The sequence below is a fragment of the Ixodes scapularis genome, unplaced genomic scaffold (assembly GCF_016920785.2).
Source record: "Ixodes scapularis isolate PalLabHiFi unplaced genomic scaffold, ASM1692078v2 PGA_scaffold8__174_contigs__length_109621045, whole genome shotgun sequence".
NCBI classification, from domain to species: domain Eukaryota; kingdom Metazoa; phylum Arthropoda; class Arachnida; order Ixodida; family Ixodidae; genus Ixodes; species Ixodes scapularis.
This window is the reverse complement of record NW_024609883.1, coordinates 6,867,551-6,885,787: the sequence shown is the minus strand read 5'-3', so window position 1 is coordinate 6,885,787 and position 18,237 is coordinate 6,867,551. Positions and strand designations below refer to the sequence as shown.

The 18,237-nt window shown below is 46.7% G+C and overlaps 1 protein-coding gene across 3 annotated transcripts in view; it reads right to left on the bottom strand.

The window, feature by feature from the left end:
* Nucleotides 1-322: 322 nt before the first annotated feature.
* LOC8026720 (protein EFR3 homolog B) overlaps nucleotides 323-18,237 on the bottom strand; it is a 70,421-nt gene continuing 52,506 nt past the window's right edge. For all 3 annotated transcript variants that reach the window (XM_029973357.4, XM_029973358.4, XM_029973356.4), the window contains exons 11-14: nucleotides 16,860-17,046; nucleotides 14,996-15,084; nucleotides 13,079-13,240; nucleotides 323-528 (exon numbers count right to left, since the gene is read on the bottom strand). In XM_029973357.4, coding sequence (XP_029829217.3) covers nucleotides 370-528; nucleotides 13,079-13,240; nucleotides 14,996-15,084; nucleotides 16,860-17,046 — 597 coding nt within the window. In that variant the 3' untranslated portion in view covers nucleotides 323-369. The remainder of the gene's footprint in view (nucleotides 529-13,078; nucleotides 13,241-14,995; nucleotides 15,085-16,859; nucleotides 17,047-18,237) is intronic.

Below are 18,237 nucleotides of genomic sequence, written 5' to 3'. Positions count from 1 at the left end.
CGCCAGCCTGGGCTTCGAGTCGGCGGCCGAGTCTAGAGCAGAGCCGTACACGGCCAACTTCATGGTCAGGGACGTGCCCGCCGGTGTGCGCCGGCTCCTCGTCAACGTCAAGCTCCGCCAGAAATCCCCACAAGGCCGCACACACACGTACCAGAAAGAGATGGCCTTCGACCTCGACACGTGGCGGCTCCCCCAGTGAGTGGTGCTGTTCCTACAAAAGAACCGTTGTCCCGCATCTACGATTGCGGGACTCTTCCTCTAAGAGGCAGGACGGGTCCTATGCACGACACTGTGCCCGAAAAAAGTGTGGCTCGGACAGTGCTTCAACACGGAATAAGCTTATTTATTGTACAACCAAGAAAAAGCGTCTCAGAAGACAAACAGTTCGGGAAAGTTGACCTCGTAAACCGGGGCGGAGGCGAGGTCCTGACTGACGGCATCCAGCTTGCCTTGGGAACCGCCGCACGTTGCTAGAGTCCCCGGCAGCTTGCCCAGGATCTCCTTGAGTTTGTTCTGCAGGTCCATGGCCTGCATGGACACAAACGCGCATAGTCGTCAAGCCTCAACGATCTCGTTTAGCTTCCATCTTGTCCCCGGAGCCTCGTCATTAAGTATCACGTAAGCAGGAACTTTAAACCTTTAGCACACGCACGAACGCTCTCCAAGCATTCACACGGGCTCGAGATTAGGGTGTCATTAAATTGCACCACCGCGACGGCAGTGGTTCTAGACTTCATTTCAACTGCAGAGCTTTCATTTCATTTTTTTTTTTTTTTAACACGTGCGAGCGAACAGTCTCACCAGTCTTCGGCAAACGCCCCGGCCTTAAAGGGCCAAAGTGTCTGTAGAAAGGCAGGTCCATAGGAAGGGGGCGAAAATGGAGCTGAACAAGACTTCGGTTGTACGAGTAAACGTTCGTAAAAACAGATTTCCACCTCGCATTCTAGACAAACTAAAGTGCTTACTAATTGAAGGCGGGGGGGGGGGGGGGGGGGAGGCATTGGCTATGAATATACCAGCATGACGAGAGACTTGATACCGCAGATCGCGGACAGGGCAAATGCGCGTTCCACAGTGCGTTCAACACGCTTAAAGGGGTACTCCGCCGTTTTCTTCGTAGTCCCCGATTTGCCTAAAAGCTTGCTAGACACACCAACAAACATCGCTGAACTAGTAACCCAAATATTTGGACAAAATAACGTTTTTTCGTGCAGTTACAGAATTTACAATTTTGGACCTCATCGTGTTTTTCAAAGTGAAAAGCTCTACGGGCAACATTGAAAAAGTGACGTCATGGTTGGGTAGGAGTTCACTCTTTGGGCTGTAGACTTTGTTCACATCTGATTACAAACAGTTTCATGGTGTCAAATGAATGCTTTGGAAGGTCGCTCCAGCCCCCGCGCAGCAGCACGATACAAATGCTCGGCATAGTTAATATTTAGACTGCCTGCTCGAACTGCAATCCAGCCCAACCGTGACGTCAGGGCAATGAAAAGCGCGGGTATATTCGAATCTTCGTTTTGGCGTCGTTTTCATTTGCCGATTTCACAAAAACTATTCTGAATTTCGCGATACTAAATAGCATACCGAAAAGAGTAACGGACGGCGATTTCGAATATATGGTTAGTTGGGGTTGCTCAAAATATCGCCGGAGTTCCCCTTTAATTGACTACAAACTCCCGTCTCACGGAGGCAGATCGCGGGTGCAGCAGATCGGCGTTCCACGGTGCGATACAACAATATCGCCTGTACTCGTCCTCGCATCAACAAAAAAAAAATAGATTTTGCGCATTATTCGTGCGCTGCGCGAAGTAGTTCTTACAAAATTTGGTTGTTGAAGGAAGGAACGACGCTTTTAACGTTTCAAACGTGTGCGTCTTGATAAGGTTACATACAGCCAATCTAAGGTGCACCCACATATATCATAATTCAACGCCCGAAGGAGAGATGAGTCATGTCTCGCGATTAGCCGAACTTTTTGCCTGAGCAGTCAGCGCCGCCACCAGCCGTCTTGCAGCGTCTGGCAACAAGCGGGACGCCAGCAGGAGGCGACGCAAAGGCACACGCATGTGCCGCTTCGCTCTCGCCGAGCTTCAGCGTGTTTGCCGCTTGGGGCGGGGATCCACTAGCGATGACGTAACGAACAGGCCTCGCCTTAGATAGGCGGGAATCGAACCCGCATAACACAGCAACTGATATCGCGCGCATGGCATGGCAAACTCGGGTTCTGTGGAGCGGTAAGCACGCAGGAACCCGCTACGGCCTGCATGTTTCTTCGAGATTGAAGATCACATGCTCGTATCGACAAAACAATACTCGAATACGAAGAAAAAAAATTAAGCACTGAACTTTACGAATATAGCACAGTGGTTCTCAAATGCAGGTCCGCGGACCCCTTGGGGTTCGCAAAGGCATTTGGGGACCGCGAAGCCCTGCCTCATCAATCCAGCCAGATATGTTTTTTTTATTATGATTTTTTTTTTAAAGAAACGTTTTGATATTCGGGCGAGTTTTCTCGTGTGTATGTCAATGAGAGAGGTCTACTTCACACTAGGTATAATATACCCTTAGGTATAATATTCATTTATTAAATCATTACCATAATTAACCGATACGTTTCCCTTCCCCTCACCACGAACGGGGTCCTCTATCATCTCCGCCGATCCACAAGGGGTCCGGAAACATCAATGGTGGAGAGCCACTGATGTAGCATATCGGCACTAAAATCATTTGAAGAGTGATTCGGCATTAACTGTAGCAAGCACATTCTTCTCTGGCACCAATACAGCTGGTGACAAAATAGGCTCGAAGTACACCTAAACACTTCTTATGAGCTGTGAATGCAAAAGCATGCACGCCGTTCTTTCGCTCCTTTACTTCGTCTACGGCGTATACTTGCGTCGACGGTCGAGCGCGCGCGCTCCTCGCCACGCTGACCTTGGGCGAGGAGCGGTGGAGCCGCTGCATCGCGGACACGCAGCGCCATGGGGAGGCGCTAATGGAAACTGACGCGCGGCGGCTTCATCACTGCCGTTATGCGTGGCTTTCTGCGTGGTTCCAAAGCTGGGATGCCTCAGACCGCGGCTTCAGGAATTTATCTGCCGTTTGGTGCGGCTGATGGCGTCGGCTCGCTCCATAGGACAGGTAATGCTTTCGTATTAAAAGACCGATCATAGGAGTAACTCAATCTGAGGTCAGCTACGCCGCCGCCGTCACCAAGCATCGAGGCAACTTTACTCTTTCTGTATATGCGCCAACCTCCCTGCGGCTTCGCGCGTGGAGATATGGGCAAGTGTGCTCCGCCTGCCTCTTGTGGACTAAAGCACAGCCTCCTCTATACTGACAAAGCCTGGCAGATCGCCACGAGAAGCGGCAGCCGAAATTGAAAGGGTAGAGCGGCAGACAACGGATGAGAGGAGAGCCACGTGACGGGCGCCCCGCTGCGGCGAGACGCCGAAACACACTTCTTCCGAGCGACGCAATGTCCGCTCGTGCTCCTGGCGTTCCTCGCGCTGCCGCTTTTTTTTCTCGTCGGGTTTGAAAACCATGTTTTGGGTCCTCGCCGCTGCAAAAGCTGTGCGCTGACGTCTAGGTGCCCCGAGAAATGCTCTGTGCTACCAGATCCTGGCGCTCCGAATCTGCGACCGGGCACTCTACGGCTCCGTCGTCGAACCGCCAGGCTTTGTGAGTATAGAGGAGGCTCAAGTTATGACGGCATAATGCATGTGCCGAATGCTTGCTGAGATCGGTCTATTTGTACCAAAAAAGAACCACGTTTTTTTAGGCATGTGCAAAGAGTGGATTAGGCCATATATTTTCGAATCGCATATCGAATACATTCTTCGAGCCTTTCACTGCCACGCAGCACGTTTAAACAAACACTGACACAAAAATAAAAATGTTTTGACTTCAGAGCGCAGCTTTTAGGCGCCCGTTTTCGGCTTGAGCGGTGTCGCTGTCGGCATCGGCGTAACCGCACGCGTTGCATTTTGGGAATAATGCAACCAGGCGTAACCGCGCATTGCATTCTGGGAAAATTTCCCCAATAAATTTAGCGGAAAATTTCACGCTAAATGGGAGGTAAGGAGGAGCGGCCTCACCTCCTCCTCCGCAAAAACTGCGCTCTAATTCGGCATTACAGAGATCTGTAAACGTCTTTCATTTTTTGCCAGGCGATCCAGTATGGTGTCAGAAGACTACAGTGTCACCTGGCTGATTTCAAATAAGATCGACCAAAGGGTGGCTGGTCGACATTTTTAAATCAACTGATGTTTTTATAGACGCTTTGCAGCAGCTGCGCATGGACGCCGCCATAACTGACCTTCAGTTTTTGCTTCCTCTTATTTCGTTTATTTCACTTCATCATTACAATAGCAGGCCAGGTTATTGCCATATTAGATTCAACTGTGTCCTTTTCTAAAGCATCGGCCTTTGTAGAGGATCGTCGACGACCGTTTCAGTTGCTCGGCACCTCGGTAAGACAAGAGAAGGTCAACAATGGCGGCTGTAATTTGGCGCGTGTGTAAAGCGTCTATATGCTATTGTCTAGTGTCTGGTATAAACGAATCCACACTTAGTTTTGACCAGAAAAAGAAAATATTTGGGGACAGGAAAAATCGTAAGGCATGAGGAGGTACACAGTTGCATTAAGGTGCCCTGATGGAGGGGGCACGTTTGCGAGTGAATAACTAAAACAATAACATTAGGAGAGTTCTAATACTTTTTAGGGACAAGCTATGGGTACAGCTTGCTTGTAATATAAAGTAATCATATTTATTCAAATTTTATTAATTTTTCTAAAAATTGCCAAACATGCCTGCTCGAACGACAAGTGGCAAAATTTGGAGGCTTCTATCTCATGAAATAATTTATCATTAATATATATAATTCGCAGATAGTATCTACTTATATATGGCTATTATTTAAAAATAAATAAGGTATCTGAGTGATACGATAGTCAGGATATATTTAGGCAAACATGCGAAAAAAATCAAACAACGAAAAATTCCGATGCAAATAAAAAAAAACACCACCTTCGATTTTTTTTTTTTTTTAACTTGGGTAACCTGTTATGTCATACTCTATTCCGGCGTTCATTTCTATTAAAAGTATGTTGCATTATTTTATTGAGAAAGAAGAAACAACTTCCCCAAAGTAGGGTCCTTTTGCAAAGCCTACACTTAGCAGTGCCCTATAGAAGAAGTGATTCTGAGATCCAGTTTCATGAAACTAACACACATCTTTTATATATTTTTATTCAGATGGGGCCATTGATAACTATAGAGATCATTCACACACTAAAATTGAGGAGAAACTACAGTGTACAAAGAGTTATCATATTATGAACTAGTGATCCGAGAAAAGATCCGGCAGCCATCGGGCACTGAGAAATTTGTGTAGTTTGTTTTCCTACGGGCCACTATATGCTCCTCTCTCTTACCCTCTATCTCCATCTCCCTCTCTTACATATATCCCTGACGTATACCTAGAATAAAAACATATTCAAGCATTCCCTTTCTGCGTGATAGTGTTCTGTGGCTAGCAACAATCATTTCCTCGCGAAGATCACGATTATGGCGCAATAGTTGACGGAAGTAACAGGCGACACTCGTCGCTAGTTCTGGAAAAACGGCCAATACAACCTTTTTTCGCATCTCCCTGCTCGCTGTCAAGGATGAGGGGGTTCGCTTCAACCAGCAAAATATGGCCGCCGATATGCTTGTTTACTGAGCAGTCGTGTCTGTCGCCATCCCACTCGCTGGCTTCGCGGGCGATTATATCAGGCACAAAGGGGCACACCGACAGAGAAAACAGAGAATAGAGCGTAAACATTGTTGCCATGGGAACCCAGGAAATGTTAACATGGCAACAGTGTTTACGTTTGGGTAAGGAAAAGCATGGCGTGTGGTATGAGGCGGATCCTTACACGAGGTGCAAGGTGAGCCCTGAGAACTTGTCTGCTGCCCTAGAGTACTTCACGAAAGATGAGCTACAATATTCGCATCAAGGTTTCAACTAGAGAAGAACGTGATCTGTGTCATGCTCGACGTGGAGATAACGTTCCTGCCAAAACGCATCCTGACACGCTCCGTCCGAGAGGCCTTTCGTGTATACAAAGACAAGCATCCTGATACCGGCGTTGGGCTAACGAAACTTCATTCCTTGCGCCCTAGATGGGTCAAATGTATTCCACACCACGAAGTGTGTGTTTGTGTGCGCTGCGCCAATTATTACCTTTGTATTGCCGCTGTAGAGAACGTTACAGGCTCAACATTCAACACTGGTGAAATGAACTCGGCATTTCTGTGCAACCCGCTAGTAAGTCTGTGTCTTTAAGGAGACTATGATCACTGCCCAAAAAGCCTGTCTCCTACACTCGAGGAACTTTATATCCCAAAGGATGAAAGGATGAAGAGATTGTGCTTACAACATATAAGACCGGCGACCTTGTGAAAAAAACATTGGATCCTGAGACTTTCCTAGAAGATGTTTAAGTAACCGTTGAAAGTTGGATACTTCAGAACCATATCAGGCGAACGCAAGATAAAGCAATCTATGATGAAAAGCAGCTGCACGCAATGCAAAAGCATTATCTTTCAATTTGAGTGCTGAAAACTGGACCATTGTGCTTCCTGACAAAGTTAAAGCATACCACTAAAGAAGAAAAAGTTACAATATCACATGTGTAGTGACGACAAGAAAATCTACAAACAGCGTTGCTATCATCAGTAGGACCTGTGTGACGACGTCGCTCTCACGTGCTTGGCTCTAGAAAAAGTGAAATAGTGGGTTGAAGACAATGTTGCGGTATACTCACACGTGACGTACGTAAGTGGCAGGGCCGCCAGTCATTTTAAGAATTGCTACCAGCTTCACCAGTTTGCACAAAATGATTGCCCACAAGCCCCGTGGTAATTTTCTGCATCTGGACATGGGAAAATGCATGGACGGAGTTGGCGGACTCGTGAAGCACCAGGCCATGCTGAACAACCTGAGAGAATGTTGAATAAACGCAATTCAGACAGCCAGGACAATGGTGAGCGTTCTTTTTGAGAAACTGGGTACATCTTGCGTATCTGGGCGAAAATAAGCTTGTTCGGTAACGTCAACAAAAAAAAAAAGAGTGGCTGACGGTGCGCGACTTTCCTGGCATTCAGTCTTGGCACGCGTGGCGGCTCGGCTAGTCATCAACAGAAGGAACCTGTGACATATATGTAGCACAAACAGTCGGATCTAGTTAAGAGAAACTTTATTAAATGGGTGCATCGAGAAAAGCCCCACCGTAAAGTGCCGAATCAGATGCCCCCAAGGACGGCTCTCATCTTATTTATCACAGCTTTCTTCGCGTGGTATTTAACCTACTATTTTACTTAGTGATAGCTTATAATCTTTATCTGATCACCACATGAGAATCACGAAACGTTATCATCGCGCAGGATAAAATATCTCGGCTTGCCACGATCCATTCGTACACCGAGAGTATCGAAGATCTTACAGTCCGGCGTGGTGGCACCGCTCACCTGAAAGGGTTTCTCCCTGGAAATACATAACTAACCTAAACAATTTTAGTACTCCATCTTTATTTTTGTGTGTGGAAGTGAAGTTGTTGTTTGTTTGTTTTTAATATAAATTATACCGGAAAGTAAAACTTCACATTGCATCATCTTTTCTCGAATCACTAGTCTCCAATATGATACCTCTTTAAAATGCCTCTGTAAAATGCTGTAAATAATTTCTCCTCACTTTTAGTATGTGACCGATTGCTCTAGTTCTCAGTGACATCATCTGAATAAAAATATATGAAAGATGTGAGTTAGTTTCTTGAAACTGGAACTCAGAGTAACTTTTCGTATAGGGCACTGCAAAGTGTAGGCTTTGAAAAAGGACCCTACTTTGGGGAGTTGTGTCTTCTTTCTCAATAAAATGATGCAACATGTTTTTAAAAGGAATGAATGCCGAAATAGAGTATGACAGGGTACCCAAATTTAAACAAAATCGAATGTGGTGTTTTTTTTTTTTCATTTGCATCGGAATTTTTCGTTGTTTGATTTTTTTCTCATGTTTGCCTAAATATATCCGGACTATCGTATCTCTCAAATACCTTATTCATTTTTTAAATAATAGCCATATATAAGTAGAATACTACCTGCAAATTGTAAGATAATGAATAAATTATTTCATGGGATACAGGCCTCCAAATTTTGCCATTTGTCGTACGAGCAGGCATGTTTGCCAATTTTTAGAGAAATAAATAAAATTTAAATAAATATTATTACTTTATATTACAAGCAAGCTGTACCCATAGTTTGTATTTAGAAGGTATTAGAATTCTTCTACCATTATCCTTTTAGTTATTCACTTTCAAACGTGTCCCCTCCATTAGTGTGCATTAATGCAACTGTCCACCTCTTCATGCCTTACGATTTTTCCTGTCCCCCAATTTCTTTTCTGGACAAAACTAAGTAACTTGGTTAATACCAGACACTAGACAATGGCATAAAAAAACATCAGTTGATTTAAAAATGTCGACCAGCCACCCTTTGGTCGATCTTATCTGAAATCACCCACCTATATTTTTAATAAAGTCAAAAAGCGCAACTGCTCGAAACCGAAACTGGACTGGGGAGGAAGAAGAAACATAAAGGAGAAAGATATCAATAATCACGAGGCTGAGTGATTTTTTTTTAATCAACGTATTTGCAACTTTTTGGAGCCAGAAAAAATGGGCATCATATTTTTGTCCATTTCTTATATTGAGTGTGTGCCTTCGATGACCCACGAGTTTGATCATCTGTGTTGGTTGTGTCTAAACCATAGAAAACAACACACGACCACGGAGAAGAGAGTGAGCGCGACTGAAACCGGCCACTTCTCGATCGGCATCATCTCAATGCGGATGGCTTCTTGATTCCGAAATGTTATCACGTTCCTTGAGATTCACTCTAATTACTGAAAAGTCATATTTTGTTCGCTACCAAAACCAAAACTGTATTCTTTAGTTTCTCCCGTTTTCCTCGACGTCCAAATGCGACGTCATCAGCGGGAAGCAAATTGCGCCGCCGGCAATCAGGTAAACTTGCGCCCACCTGCTGCTATCTGAAGTTGATAATAATCCCTATTTGAACAGAGTACACCTGACCTTGGCCTATATATGAACTATAAAAAGAAAAAAAAAAGCATTAAACCTTATTCAGATCCTTCTTCCGTAGCACGACCTACAACTAAGGTGACGACCAGAGCGCTGCTACGGGAAAGCGATGCCGCACTACTGCCGTGTTTCGCTGCGCAATCAACGAAGAAACAAGAAGCCAACTAACTAAAGTAAATATACAGATTACGCTTGATTTTCTTTTCAATCTCTATCCGAGCGGCGAAATGCCAGGGCCCGTGCCACCTGCCTCTACTGCGGGCTTCGTTAAATTTTCTCGATATACAGAGCTCCCCATTACTGTAGTAATGGCTGGTTAAGGCTGCTTCCCAGATTCGTGCCGACTGCGTCCACGGCAACAATATCCCTAAAAAGACTTGAAGGCGAAAGCCCAAGCGCTGATGTAAACGTGATGGCGAACTCCAAAGACAGCACGCTCTCTGACGACGCACTTTTGGTGCCGTTTCTTTGGTATGTTTCGTGTCGCCGTCGCGTTTTGGTACCTTTCGTGTTGCCGACGTGCTTTCGCTCAGGGACTTTGAAGGTCGACTGAACGATAGGACATATAAGGCTGTCGCCTTAATAGAGGCATTAGGACACGTGTGGCTCATGGTTTTTTCACGAAGTTGCTTCTTGCATTGCTTTTCATGTGCGTAGCAAACAGTTTTCCCGGTAACTAGATTCTTGGTCTTATTTCGGTCATTCTGAACGGAACAAACAATACTTTCTAAGCCAGACTCGCTAATATAATTAATTTTGGTGTAGACCCGTGAGCGACATGAAGGTGAACAGCCTTCTTCTTGTTTTTGACGCTCCTGCAAGTTTTGGAACAAGCCCTGTTCCAGAAGAGGGCTAGAACGCAAAGTTTAGACTTCAAGCCACGTACCATTTGAAACGTTGAGTTAATATAGCTTTAGGGAGCCGTAAAACAGGCAAGAAACCAGGTAAGGTGTTCCCCTTCATATTGCCAGCGGGTGTATCTAGTGCCTCCACCAGATCCCAGAAAAACAACATTGTATGAACTAGCGCGGAAAATGTTATGCAGGCGGAGTAAGGACAGTGGAGAATAGGGTGACCACCCGTCCCGCTACTCGCGGGACCGTTCCACATTGAGAGATATCGGTATTTTCAGCGTTCCGCAAAAAATAACGAAATCTTTGAAATGTCCCGCAATTCACACTGTCGCAAAAATTAACTACGCAACTCGTGGCAGTGCCGAACAACGGGGCACGAGGAAGTGCAGAGGTCGCTGGTAATCGTCTGAATTGCAATGATACGCCATTTTATATCCAAACATTGCGGGAAGCAAGCATACATTTGGCAGGAGAGGTAGCGTGCATGCGCCGTTGTGCCTCTCTCCCCTTGGTGGCAAAATATTGCGAAAAGAATTGCTCGGCAAAAGTTGAAAAATAAATTCTTGTAATTATTTTCAAATGCTGTGTCGATGCAGAAAGGGTTGCTGCGGAAAGCTTTTTTAGTGAAGATGACCACACAAGACGAAAAGACTGCAACTCTTAATGGCAAAAAAACATGCAAAGTTCTAAATTTGTAGCATTGATGAATGGGCGAGTTGGTAGTTTATTTTAAAGGGTAAACAGCACAGTGACACGGGCAGAGTAGAAGAGGGAAGGCACAAACGGCACTTGCCTATAACTGAGCTGTTATGGATCTGACAACAAGCATAAATACAGCACTTGCGCGAACCGAAAGCCAAGAAAAGAAACAACACTTAAACCCCCTGGGAGGGTCAACTTTTGAACTCGTGTTTTAAAATTAATGAAATTTACAAGGCACGCTGGTGGTCATGTTAGAGGGTGCATAACAAAATTTCAGGTCTGTCAGTTAAGTGGGAAGGAAATTAGAGCAGCTGTCAGAAACATGCTTACATTGTTTAGTTAATCTATTGTTAGAAAACTATCACAATAATTAAGATTTTTATTCGCTAGATATGTAGCAGAATGCCCAGGGGGTGCAGCTATGAAGTCTTTTGTAAAAGGTCATTTATTTCTATAAATTTTCTCTTCTGCGAAATTGGTCAACTTTTTGGTCTTCTGTGTCTTCGACAAAATGTCAACCCTTTTTTATAAAAGACATCCGTAAAGTGACAAAAAAATTCCATAGCCACATTCCTTATTAAAGTTCAATCAGGAAAAGTGAAGAACGAGCCTTCCCTGTATTGCCATTATCAAGCGACAGATTGACTAAAATGGAATTTATACCAAAACGTGTAACGGAAAACAATGTTTAAAGCGCTCCGAACCCTACCTTTTCTTTAGCTTCGGTGGACAGAAAACAATGTATAAAAAATTAACTATGCAATGTAAATTAATTAAACTTTCTGGGAACACTCTCTAGATGTTGGTGGATGTGAATATGTCATTTTTCAGGCAAATGCTGCATTTACACTCCTTGTCAGATCCATTAAAGCTCAGCTGTCAGTCAGCAGCATGTTTGGCTTCACTCTTCTACTCCGTCCGTGTCCCTACGCCGTTTGTTAGCCGTCTAATATTGTATAGGAGCATGTCAATTGGCAAAAGCATCCATCGACAGGAAACAAGAAGCTAAATAAGATTTACTGTTTCTTCTTTCTTTTTGATGCATGCAGTTCTGCTGAAGTTAATTTTATGTTGTCAACTCAAACACATTTAACAACATATTTGGCATTAAGACTAAAGAAATATATCGCTGGGAGTGAAAATGATTCCAGCTTAATTGCTGCAATAAAATTTGCAGTTGTATAATATGCTTTCGGACAAGACAGGATATTAAATGCGTTATAAGAGCCACATTTCATGGTGTGCACGTTGATAAATTTTCTTTCATAGTTATTTTTTGCAGCTGCCGCAGTCGTTATATAATAATACTTACTCCCACACGTTTGCGGCGGGTTAGCCCTGTGAGCGCGCTTCTCTCTGAGCACTCCTGCACTGTGGGGAAGCGATACCAGCAAAGCTTCGTGGGTATTGCTCCCCCGCAGTGCTCGAATGATGGCGAGAAGTGTACTCAACGGGGCTAACCCACTGCGATCGCACGGCACCAATTCTTTATGTTTTCTTGCATTACGTAGAAGTCACCGAAACAAACGTGTCCTGAATGCCACGTGCCAGGCTATCTCCTTGAACTGGTAGCCACGCTTAATTCGAAGCACACGTCCCGGTGACTTGTACGTAAGCTTTCGTAATGTAACGTTACGTAAGAAAATGGCAATATGTGAACTAGGAAGCCTTCATGTGCGCCTTGCTAGGGTGATGCCACCCTTTGTAATACCTCTCGCCCACAAACCAGCAGCCATTTTGTTCCTCGGCGATAATCCGTGGGGCTTATAACCCTCCCGGAAACAAGCACCTTATCTCACAAGATCGGAGCAGCGTTGTGGAAACCACGGAGGGAGGATTAGCGTTCTCCCCCTTGGATGGGATTACCGATGGAAACAAAGGCCACTTTCCGGCGCACGGGGAAACAATGAGAGGAACAAAATGGCGGTGGAAGAGGGTGTGGGAAAGGAAAACAGGGAGTTGGCATCACTCTATGCGAAGTGCACATGAAGGCACCCTAGTGTGGACCAGCCTTAAATATTGCAGTTCATCTAGAGGTGAATATCGAATAGTGAATTACACTAAACTACAATACACTGGTCTCACCAAGCATTACGGTCATGTGTGAGGTCACCATAACTTTAGTTCGCAAGAGGCAGGTGGCAGTGCCCCAGATGTCTCATGCTCTGCAGGCGCAGAGCTCCAGCAATTTTGTCGCATGTGCAGAAAGACTAAGTTCCCTCGATGCATCGCGGCAGCAGTGGTGTAGTTAAACGAGCTGGTGAGATTGGTATATTCAGAAATTTGAATATTCGCGCAGCCCTAGTGCTTCTTACGCCGCCGTCTCGGAGGAACATGTCCACCGCGGGTGTGAGAGGGGAGGGCACGGACTTACCTGGGGTGGCCCGGATGGGCACGAGAGCAGCTCGGCAAAGGGGGTGTGGCGGAAGCGGTCCAGCACGGCCAGCCGCCGCTCCTCCTGGGCCTCTTGGCTCGGTGGCGGTTCCTGCATCAGCTTCTTCAGGGACTCCACCGTGATCTCCTCCTCTGGGTGCTTCTGCGGGTGGCACACGCACAAGGGCTCTTCCTTTTCCGTTCCTGCCCAGGGCCCACGACTACGGCGCCTCAAAAGTGTCCCCGACCGATTCGTTTATCGCGTCCTCATTTCCACCCTACGACGTCGCAAAGGCGTCGTGCCGTTGCCTGCCACGATCCTGCCACAGCACAGTGGTGGAGGTGGATCGAGCAGACGCCTGTTCTGCTGCGAGTCACTCCCTAGCTCGGCAGTTCACGCAAGCTTCGGCAGCCGGAAAACAGGACGCCGCGAAGACGGCGACGCTCCCATGCAACCGTGCTTTTTGCCAGAATTTCCGCGACCGTCTGCCGGGATGTTGATATCCGACAGTGTGACACGCTGACTCCCACGACTTGACGCAACTTCGGGACAACTTCCGATTGGTGGGAGAGACAAGACGCTAAACATGCCGGTCGGAGGTACATGCCAGTCACTGCACCACAAATGGTGCGTGCACTTGTGATAGACACTCCACTGCTGTGGCTGTGCGATCTAGGAGGGGCTGATGCAAGAGCCCCTTCACGCAGTACCTGCATTGGAAATCCTTCGGACATCTTATTCTCGGATAAGATGAATTTACGACCCACGAGAATCATAAATTCAGATCCAACTTCAGCTGGTTTCATTAGGACTAGCATACATTTGTGCAGTCCACTGCACGACACAAGTTAAAGAGCCCAATTAGACCCCCCGTGGCGACGACGGAAGTTGCCCCATTGCAAGGCGGAATAACTTCCCTCTGACCAAACGTCCGCGCGACAAATTTGACGTTACCGTGCGACCAGTGCCCTGCTGAGCTTCGGCAGGTACTGTACCTACCCGATTCCAACGTGCACCTTCTTTACAAAAAAATACGGCTACAAATGGCACGCGTCTTAAAATCGGATATGAAACCGAAACCCGCGACAGTCCCACTGTCATTGCCATTAGAAAATAGCGGCGTAGCGTTAGTTCATCCATATATGTCCCGTTAGTTCCTGCTTTGTTCAATCATCGCCCACAGTAGGAAAAGCTGAAATGGCTGCTGTTCCATGGCGTACCATAGTGAACGTAACGAGTGGACACTTGGAGCCCTTAGCGGCCGAGATAAGTGCTCCATGGGATGATACACTACGTAGCAAGTCACCCTATTCCTTGTAGCGTTGCCTCTGCCAGTTACATTTCGAGATTCTTGATCTGTAAATTTGCCAGACACGCGAACAAAGTACCGCCAATTGCGGTACTTTGTTCCAATAAAGTTGATAGCTGGGCTACTTGGTAATCGTTGCACATAATGGGATAAAACAGTGCAAAAGACAGAAACATCCAGTTAGTCTCTTCCCTTGTATCTTTTGCGCCGTTTTATTCCGTTATGGGCAAAGAGATCTCCACGCCAAGGCGGGGAGCGTTTGTGCAGCCCAAGCAAAAGCTTCCCCCATCCCGTTTGGACGTCCACGTCGGCGCGCTTCCGCGCAGAAGTGTGACTCAGTTCTCACGTGATGCACATTCCAGGGAGCAAGGGGAGGGATTTTTAACCGATGTGAATACTCGTATAGAATCGGGGGCAAAATTAAAATCTTCTATTTGGTTCCGGGAACCGGTGCACGTTAGAATCGGGGGTGCATTACCATAATACAGTATGTCTCCATCAATAAGTTTCCAACAAATTTCAATTGCGAGTGCATTTTGTACCGTCTAGCTTGTTGGTCCCGTCATTTTTTCTGTGCTTATTCCAAACGTTCATCTCTCCAGGCTTACCCTGACAAATCCCGGTGAGGAATTGACGCTGGCCACCTCGACGTTGTTGGAGTTGAGGTCGCTCACGCTCCTTGTCACCGTGGGCTCCCCTGCACATTGCGCCCAATCAGAAGGCACCCCCGGGGAAGGTGCACTGGGACGAGCTAAGTACAGCATCCTGAATTCAGTGGTACCCCTGCACTGCCAAGATGACCACCCGGCATCCATCCAACACCCAAAGCTTAGCTACCCGAATTCACCATTCAATTCGGTGAGGGAGCACAGCCAAAAACAATCAGTGTGATGATGGAAATATTAAATTGCAGCAAAAAATCTTGCAGACAATGCAAGATTTTTTTTTAATTGCCATCTGCATTTGTTTTTTTTTTGTAAATCTGTCAGGAGCCTGCCGTTTCTGAAAGAAACCCAGTGAATAGTGAACCACTGATAACAATGGGCATGGAAAATTTTTCTCTGCTGGGATTCTCAACATAGCATCCACGTGCCTAAAAATTTCTGTGCAGACAGCCTCTCTGTGTCAAATTGTCGGTGGCTCATCACACGCTGCCCTCCTTCAACGCCGTTAATATAAATTATTAGCGCCAGTATCCTCTGCGGAAAATGCATGGACTCTGTCCATAAAACACCCATTTGACTGGTGTGATATCATAGCGAATATTGACCTTCTGCGTGCTCTAAGAAAAAAAGCAATGCAGAGAGCAAGTTTGTCCACTTCGTTTGCGGGGGTTGTGGCAATGTCAGAACAACACCAAGCTCCCATTGGCTCCGATTGAAGGAGAGTGGACAGGCCTCGAAGCAAGCTGCCACGACGTCTACCCACTCTCCTTCAATCAAAGCCAATCAAAGCTCGGCATTCTGACATCACTGCAACCCCCGCAAAAGATGCGGACAAACGTGCACTCCGTATAAGGTTAATGTCTCGATCTACCATCGACACATTTGCAATTCTTGAACCACTGAAAAATCCGTCTTCGGGTCCCAAGAACACACGGCTCAAACATAGCGTGCCATAAAGCAGCAACACATATTTGCAAGTTTCTGCCCACTCACAGAGAAATGAACCTCTCTCCAACGAGCCTCGACGCATCCACATACCCTCCCGTAGAGCCCACGTATTCGGCACCCATCTTTGCATGTACATCATCTTTTTCTATGAGACTTTTTCGAGTATCGACCTATGGGGCATAAAAAGTGACGAAAACCAATACAACAGCACGATGCCAATGTGTTTCGACAGGTGGAGGCAGCTTGGGCTGCCCTTCATTTGCAGTTCGCGAAAAAAGCCCCAGACGGTGCACGCCACTAAACAAAATTGCCAACCCCGTGTTCGTCCCCAATAGAGTCCCAGCGATAGCTGCGGCACGTCACGGCAAAGTCGTTGGGCATCGGCGTCGTGTTCTTGCACTGTTGGTGTGCGTGAACAGAAGCATTTGGAATAGAATGGACATCTGAAAATTTCGTTCTGAACGGATTTGTTTCTTTTTTGTACTGGAGCACGCAAAAGTGTGTCTACCGGCAAGAGCTCTTAGCATTGACGATGCTACGACGGCATTTTGTTATCGGCTATTTTCTTTTTTTCGAGAGCGCGCGTGCAGTGAGCACTGGGTACCACAAAAACTCTAAGCATAAAGAGGGTTATTAACGCCACGACACAGCTCCGTGGTAATGCCTCTGGTTTGGAAGCGGCGGACCAAGGTTTGATTCCCACAGTAGGCGGGCCACCTTTTTCGAGGATTTCGCAACGTCGACGACGGATGCCCTACTACGCCGACTACAAATGAAAAACGACAAAAACTACGAGGAAGAGCCCGTAACAACCATCGCAGTAAAACAAAATCTGTTTTCCTGCTTTCCCCGGCCGTACCTGTGGTTGAGTAGCGGTGCGAGAACTGTGTGAAGAGCTTGGAGGTGTCGTGGCCGGTGCTGCGCAGGGCCTCGCCCACGGCCGCCCGGTCGAACAGGGCCGCCTCCGGCACCGTGCCCGACGGGGAGGCGGGCCGGCCCGGCTGGGGCAGCAGGTGCGGGGCACGCTCCCGGCGCACCTTCAGCACCTGTGTCACGCAAGGTTCCGCCAGCTTGGCTCGCGGAGCGTGCCAAAAACAATCCAAACAACCACAGTGTGGGACGCTCTCTAATTAAGCTACGCTTTGGAGCAGCGGTTCTCTGCTGACTTTTCGGGGATCCCCGGAGCCCTCACCCTTCGGTCAAGCCAAGCAAAACTTTGTTTTCTTTTATTCATGCTGGATGACTCACGAAGCTATACACGCCAAACCATGTGCACCAAGTGAGTAGGGTTGGTGACTCTGTTTCAAAGCCTCAAAGTTGGTTTGCACGCATCTAGTTTTCTTCCTTTACCCCTCTGTTCTTGTAATCATCCAGCACCCCCTCCCCCCTCCCACCCCAAAGACCCCACTCTTTGGCTGATCCAGAAGATGTCCCCAAAACATCAGTGACTAAGAACCACAGGTTTAGACCCAAGGCACTTCAACTACATTTGAAGCATAAAATAAATGTTGCCATTTGTCACCAGCTTTTACCAACGTGCCTGATGGAAGATGCCAGTGTTTTCCCTCATCCTACCCGCCAAAGCAGTTCCCGACAGAGGAAAGCAATGCCACTACTATCTCCCAAACCGTATGTACCCTTCAAAATGTCACATTTCAGAATGATAGCCGTCGCAAATGATGTTCGTACAGCTCTAAGCGCCAAAATGGTGGCGCCCTTAAGCAGCCAGCGCTAATGGCCGTCGGGGCGGCAACAAAACAATGGGAGAAAAAGGGGCCGATGCTCAAAGTGTGGCTTTGTAGCGTCTCTAGTGTGGGCCAAAGAGACTGAACCAGGATCGTGAAACAAGAAGCTTCATGGTTCCTCCAAATTATGAAACAGAAGGTTTATGCTCCTTGAGGGAACATCAAACAGTCATAGAGTCGTAAAACAAATTTCGTAGGCAACAAATCTCGTGAGAACCCTCAAAAGAGATTATTTTATGGTGCCTCGTGAAACGTCAAGCATCACGGTTTCATATAACAAAAGTCTGATGGTTCGAAATGCGTACTGCAACGAACTGCAAGGGGTACGCATCCGGCAGCAAGGTCACCACGATGGCAGCTAGTGTGACTTCAGTGCAAGGCTCGAATGCCTTTGCACAATAGGTCACTGTCACCACTCAGTTTCACTCGCTAAATTCCAAATTTAGCGAGAAAACCTGAAATGTCGCATAGTTCTGCAACAATTTGATTGCC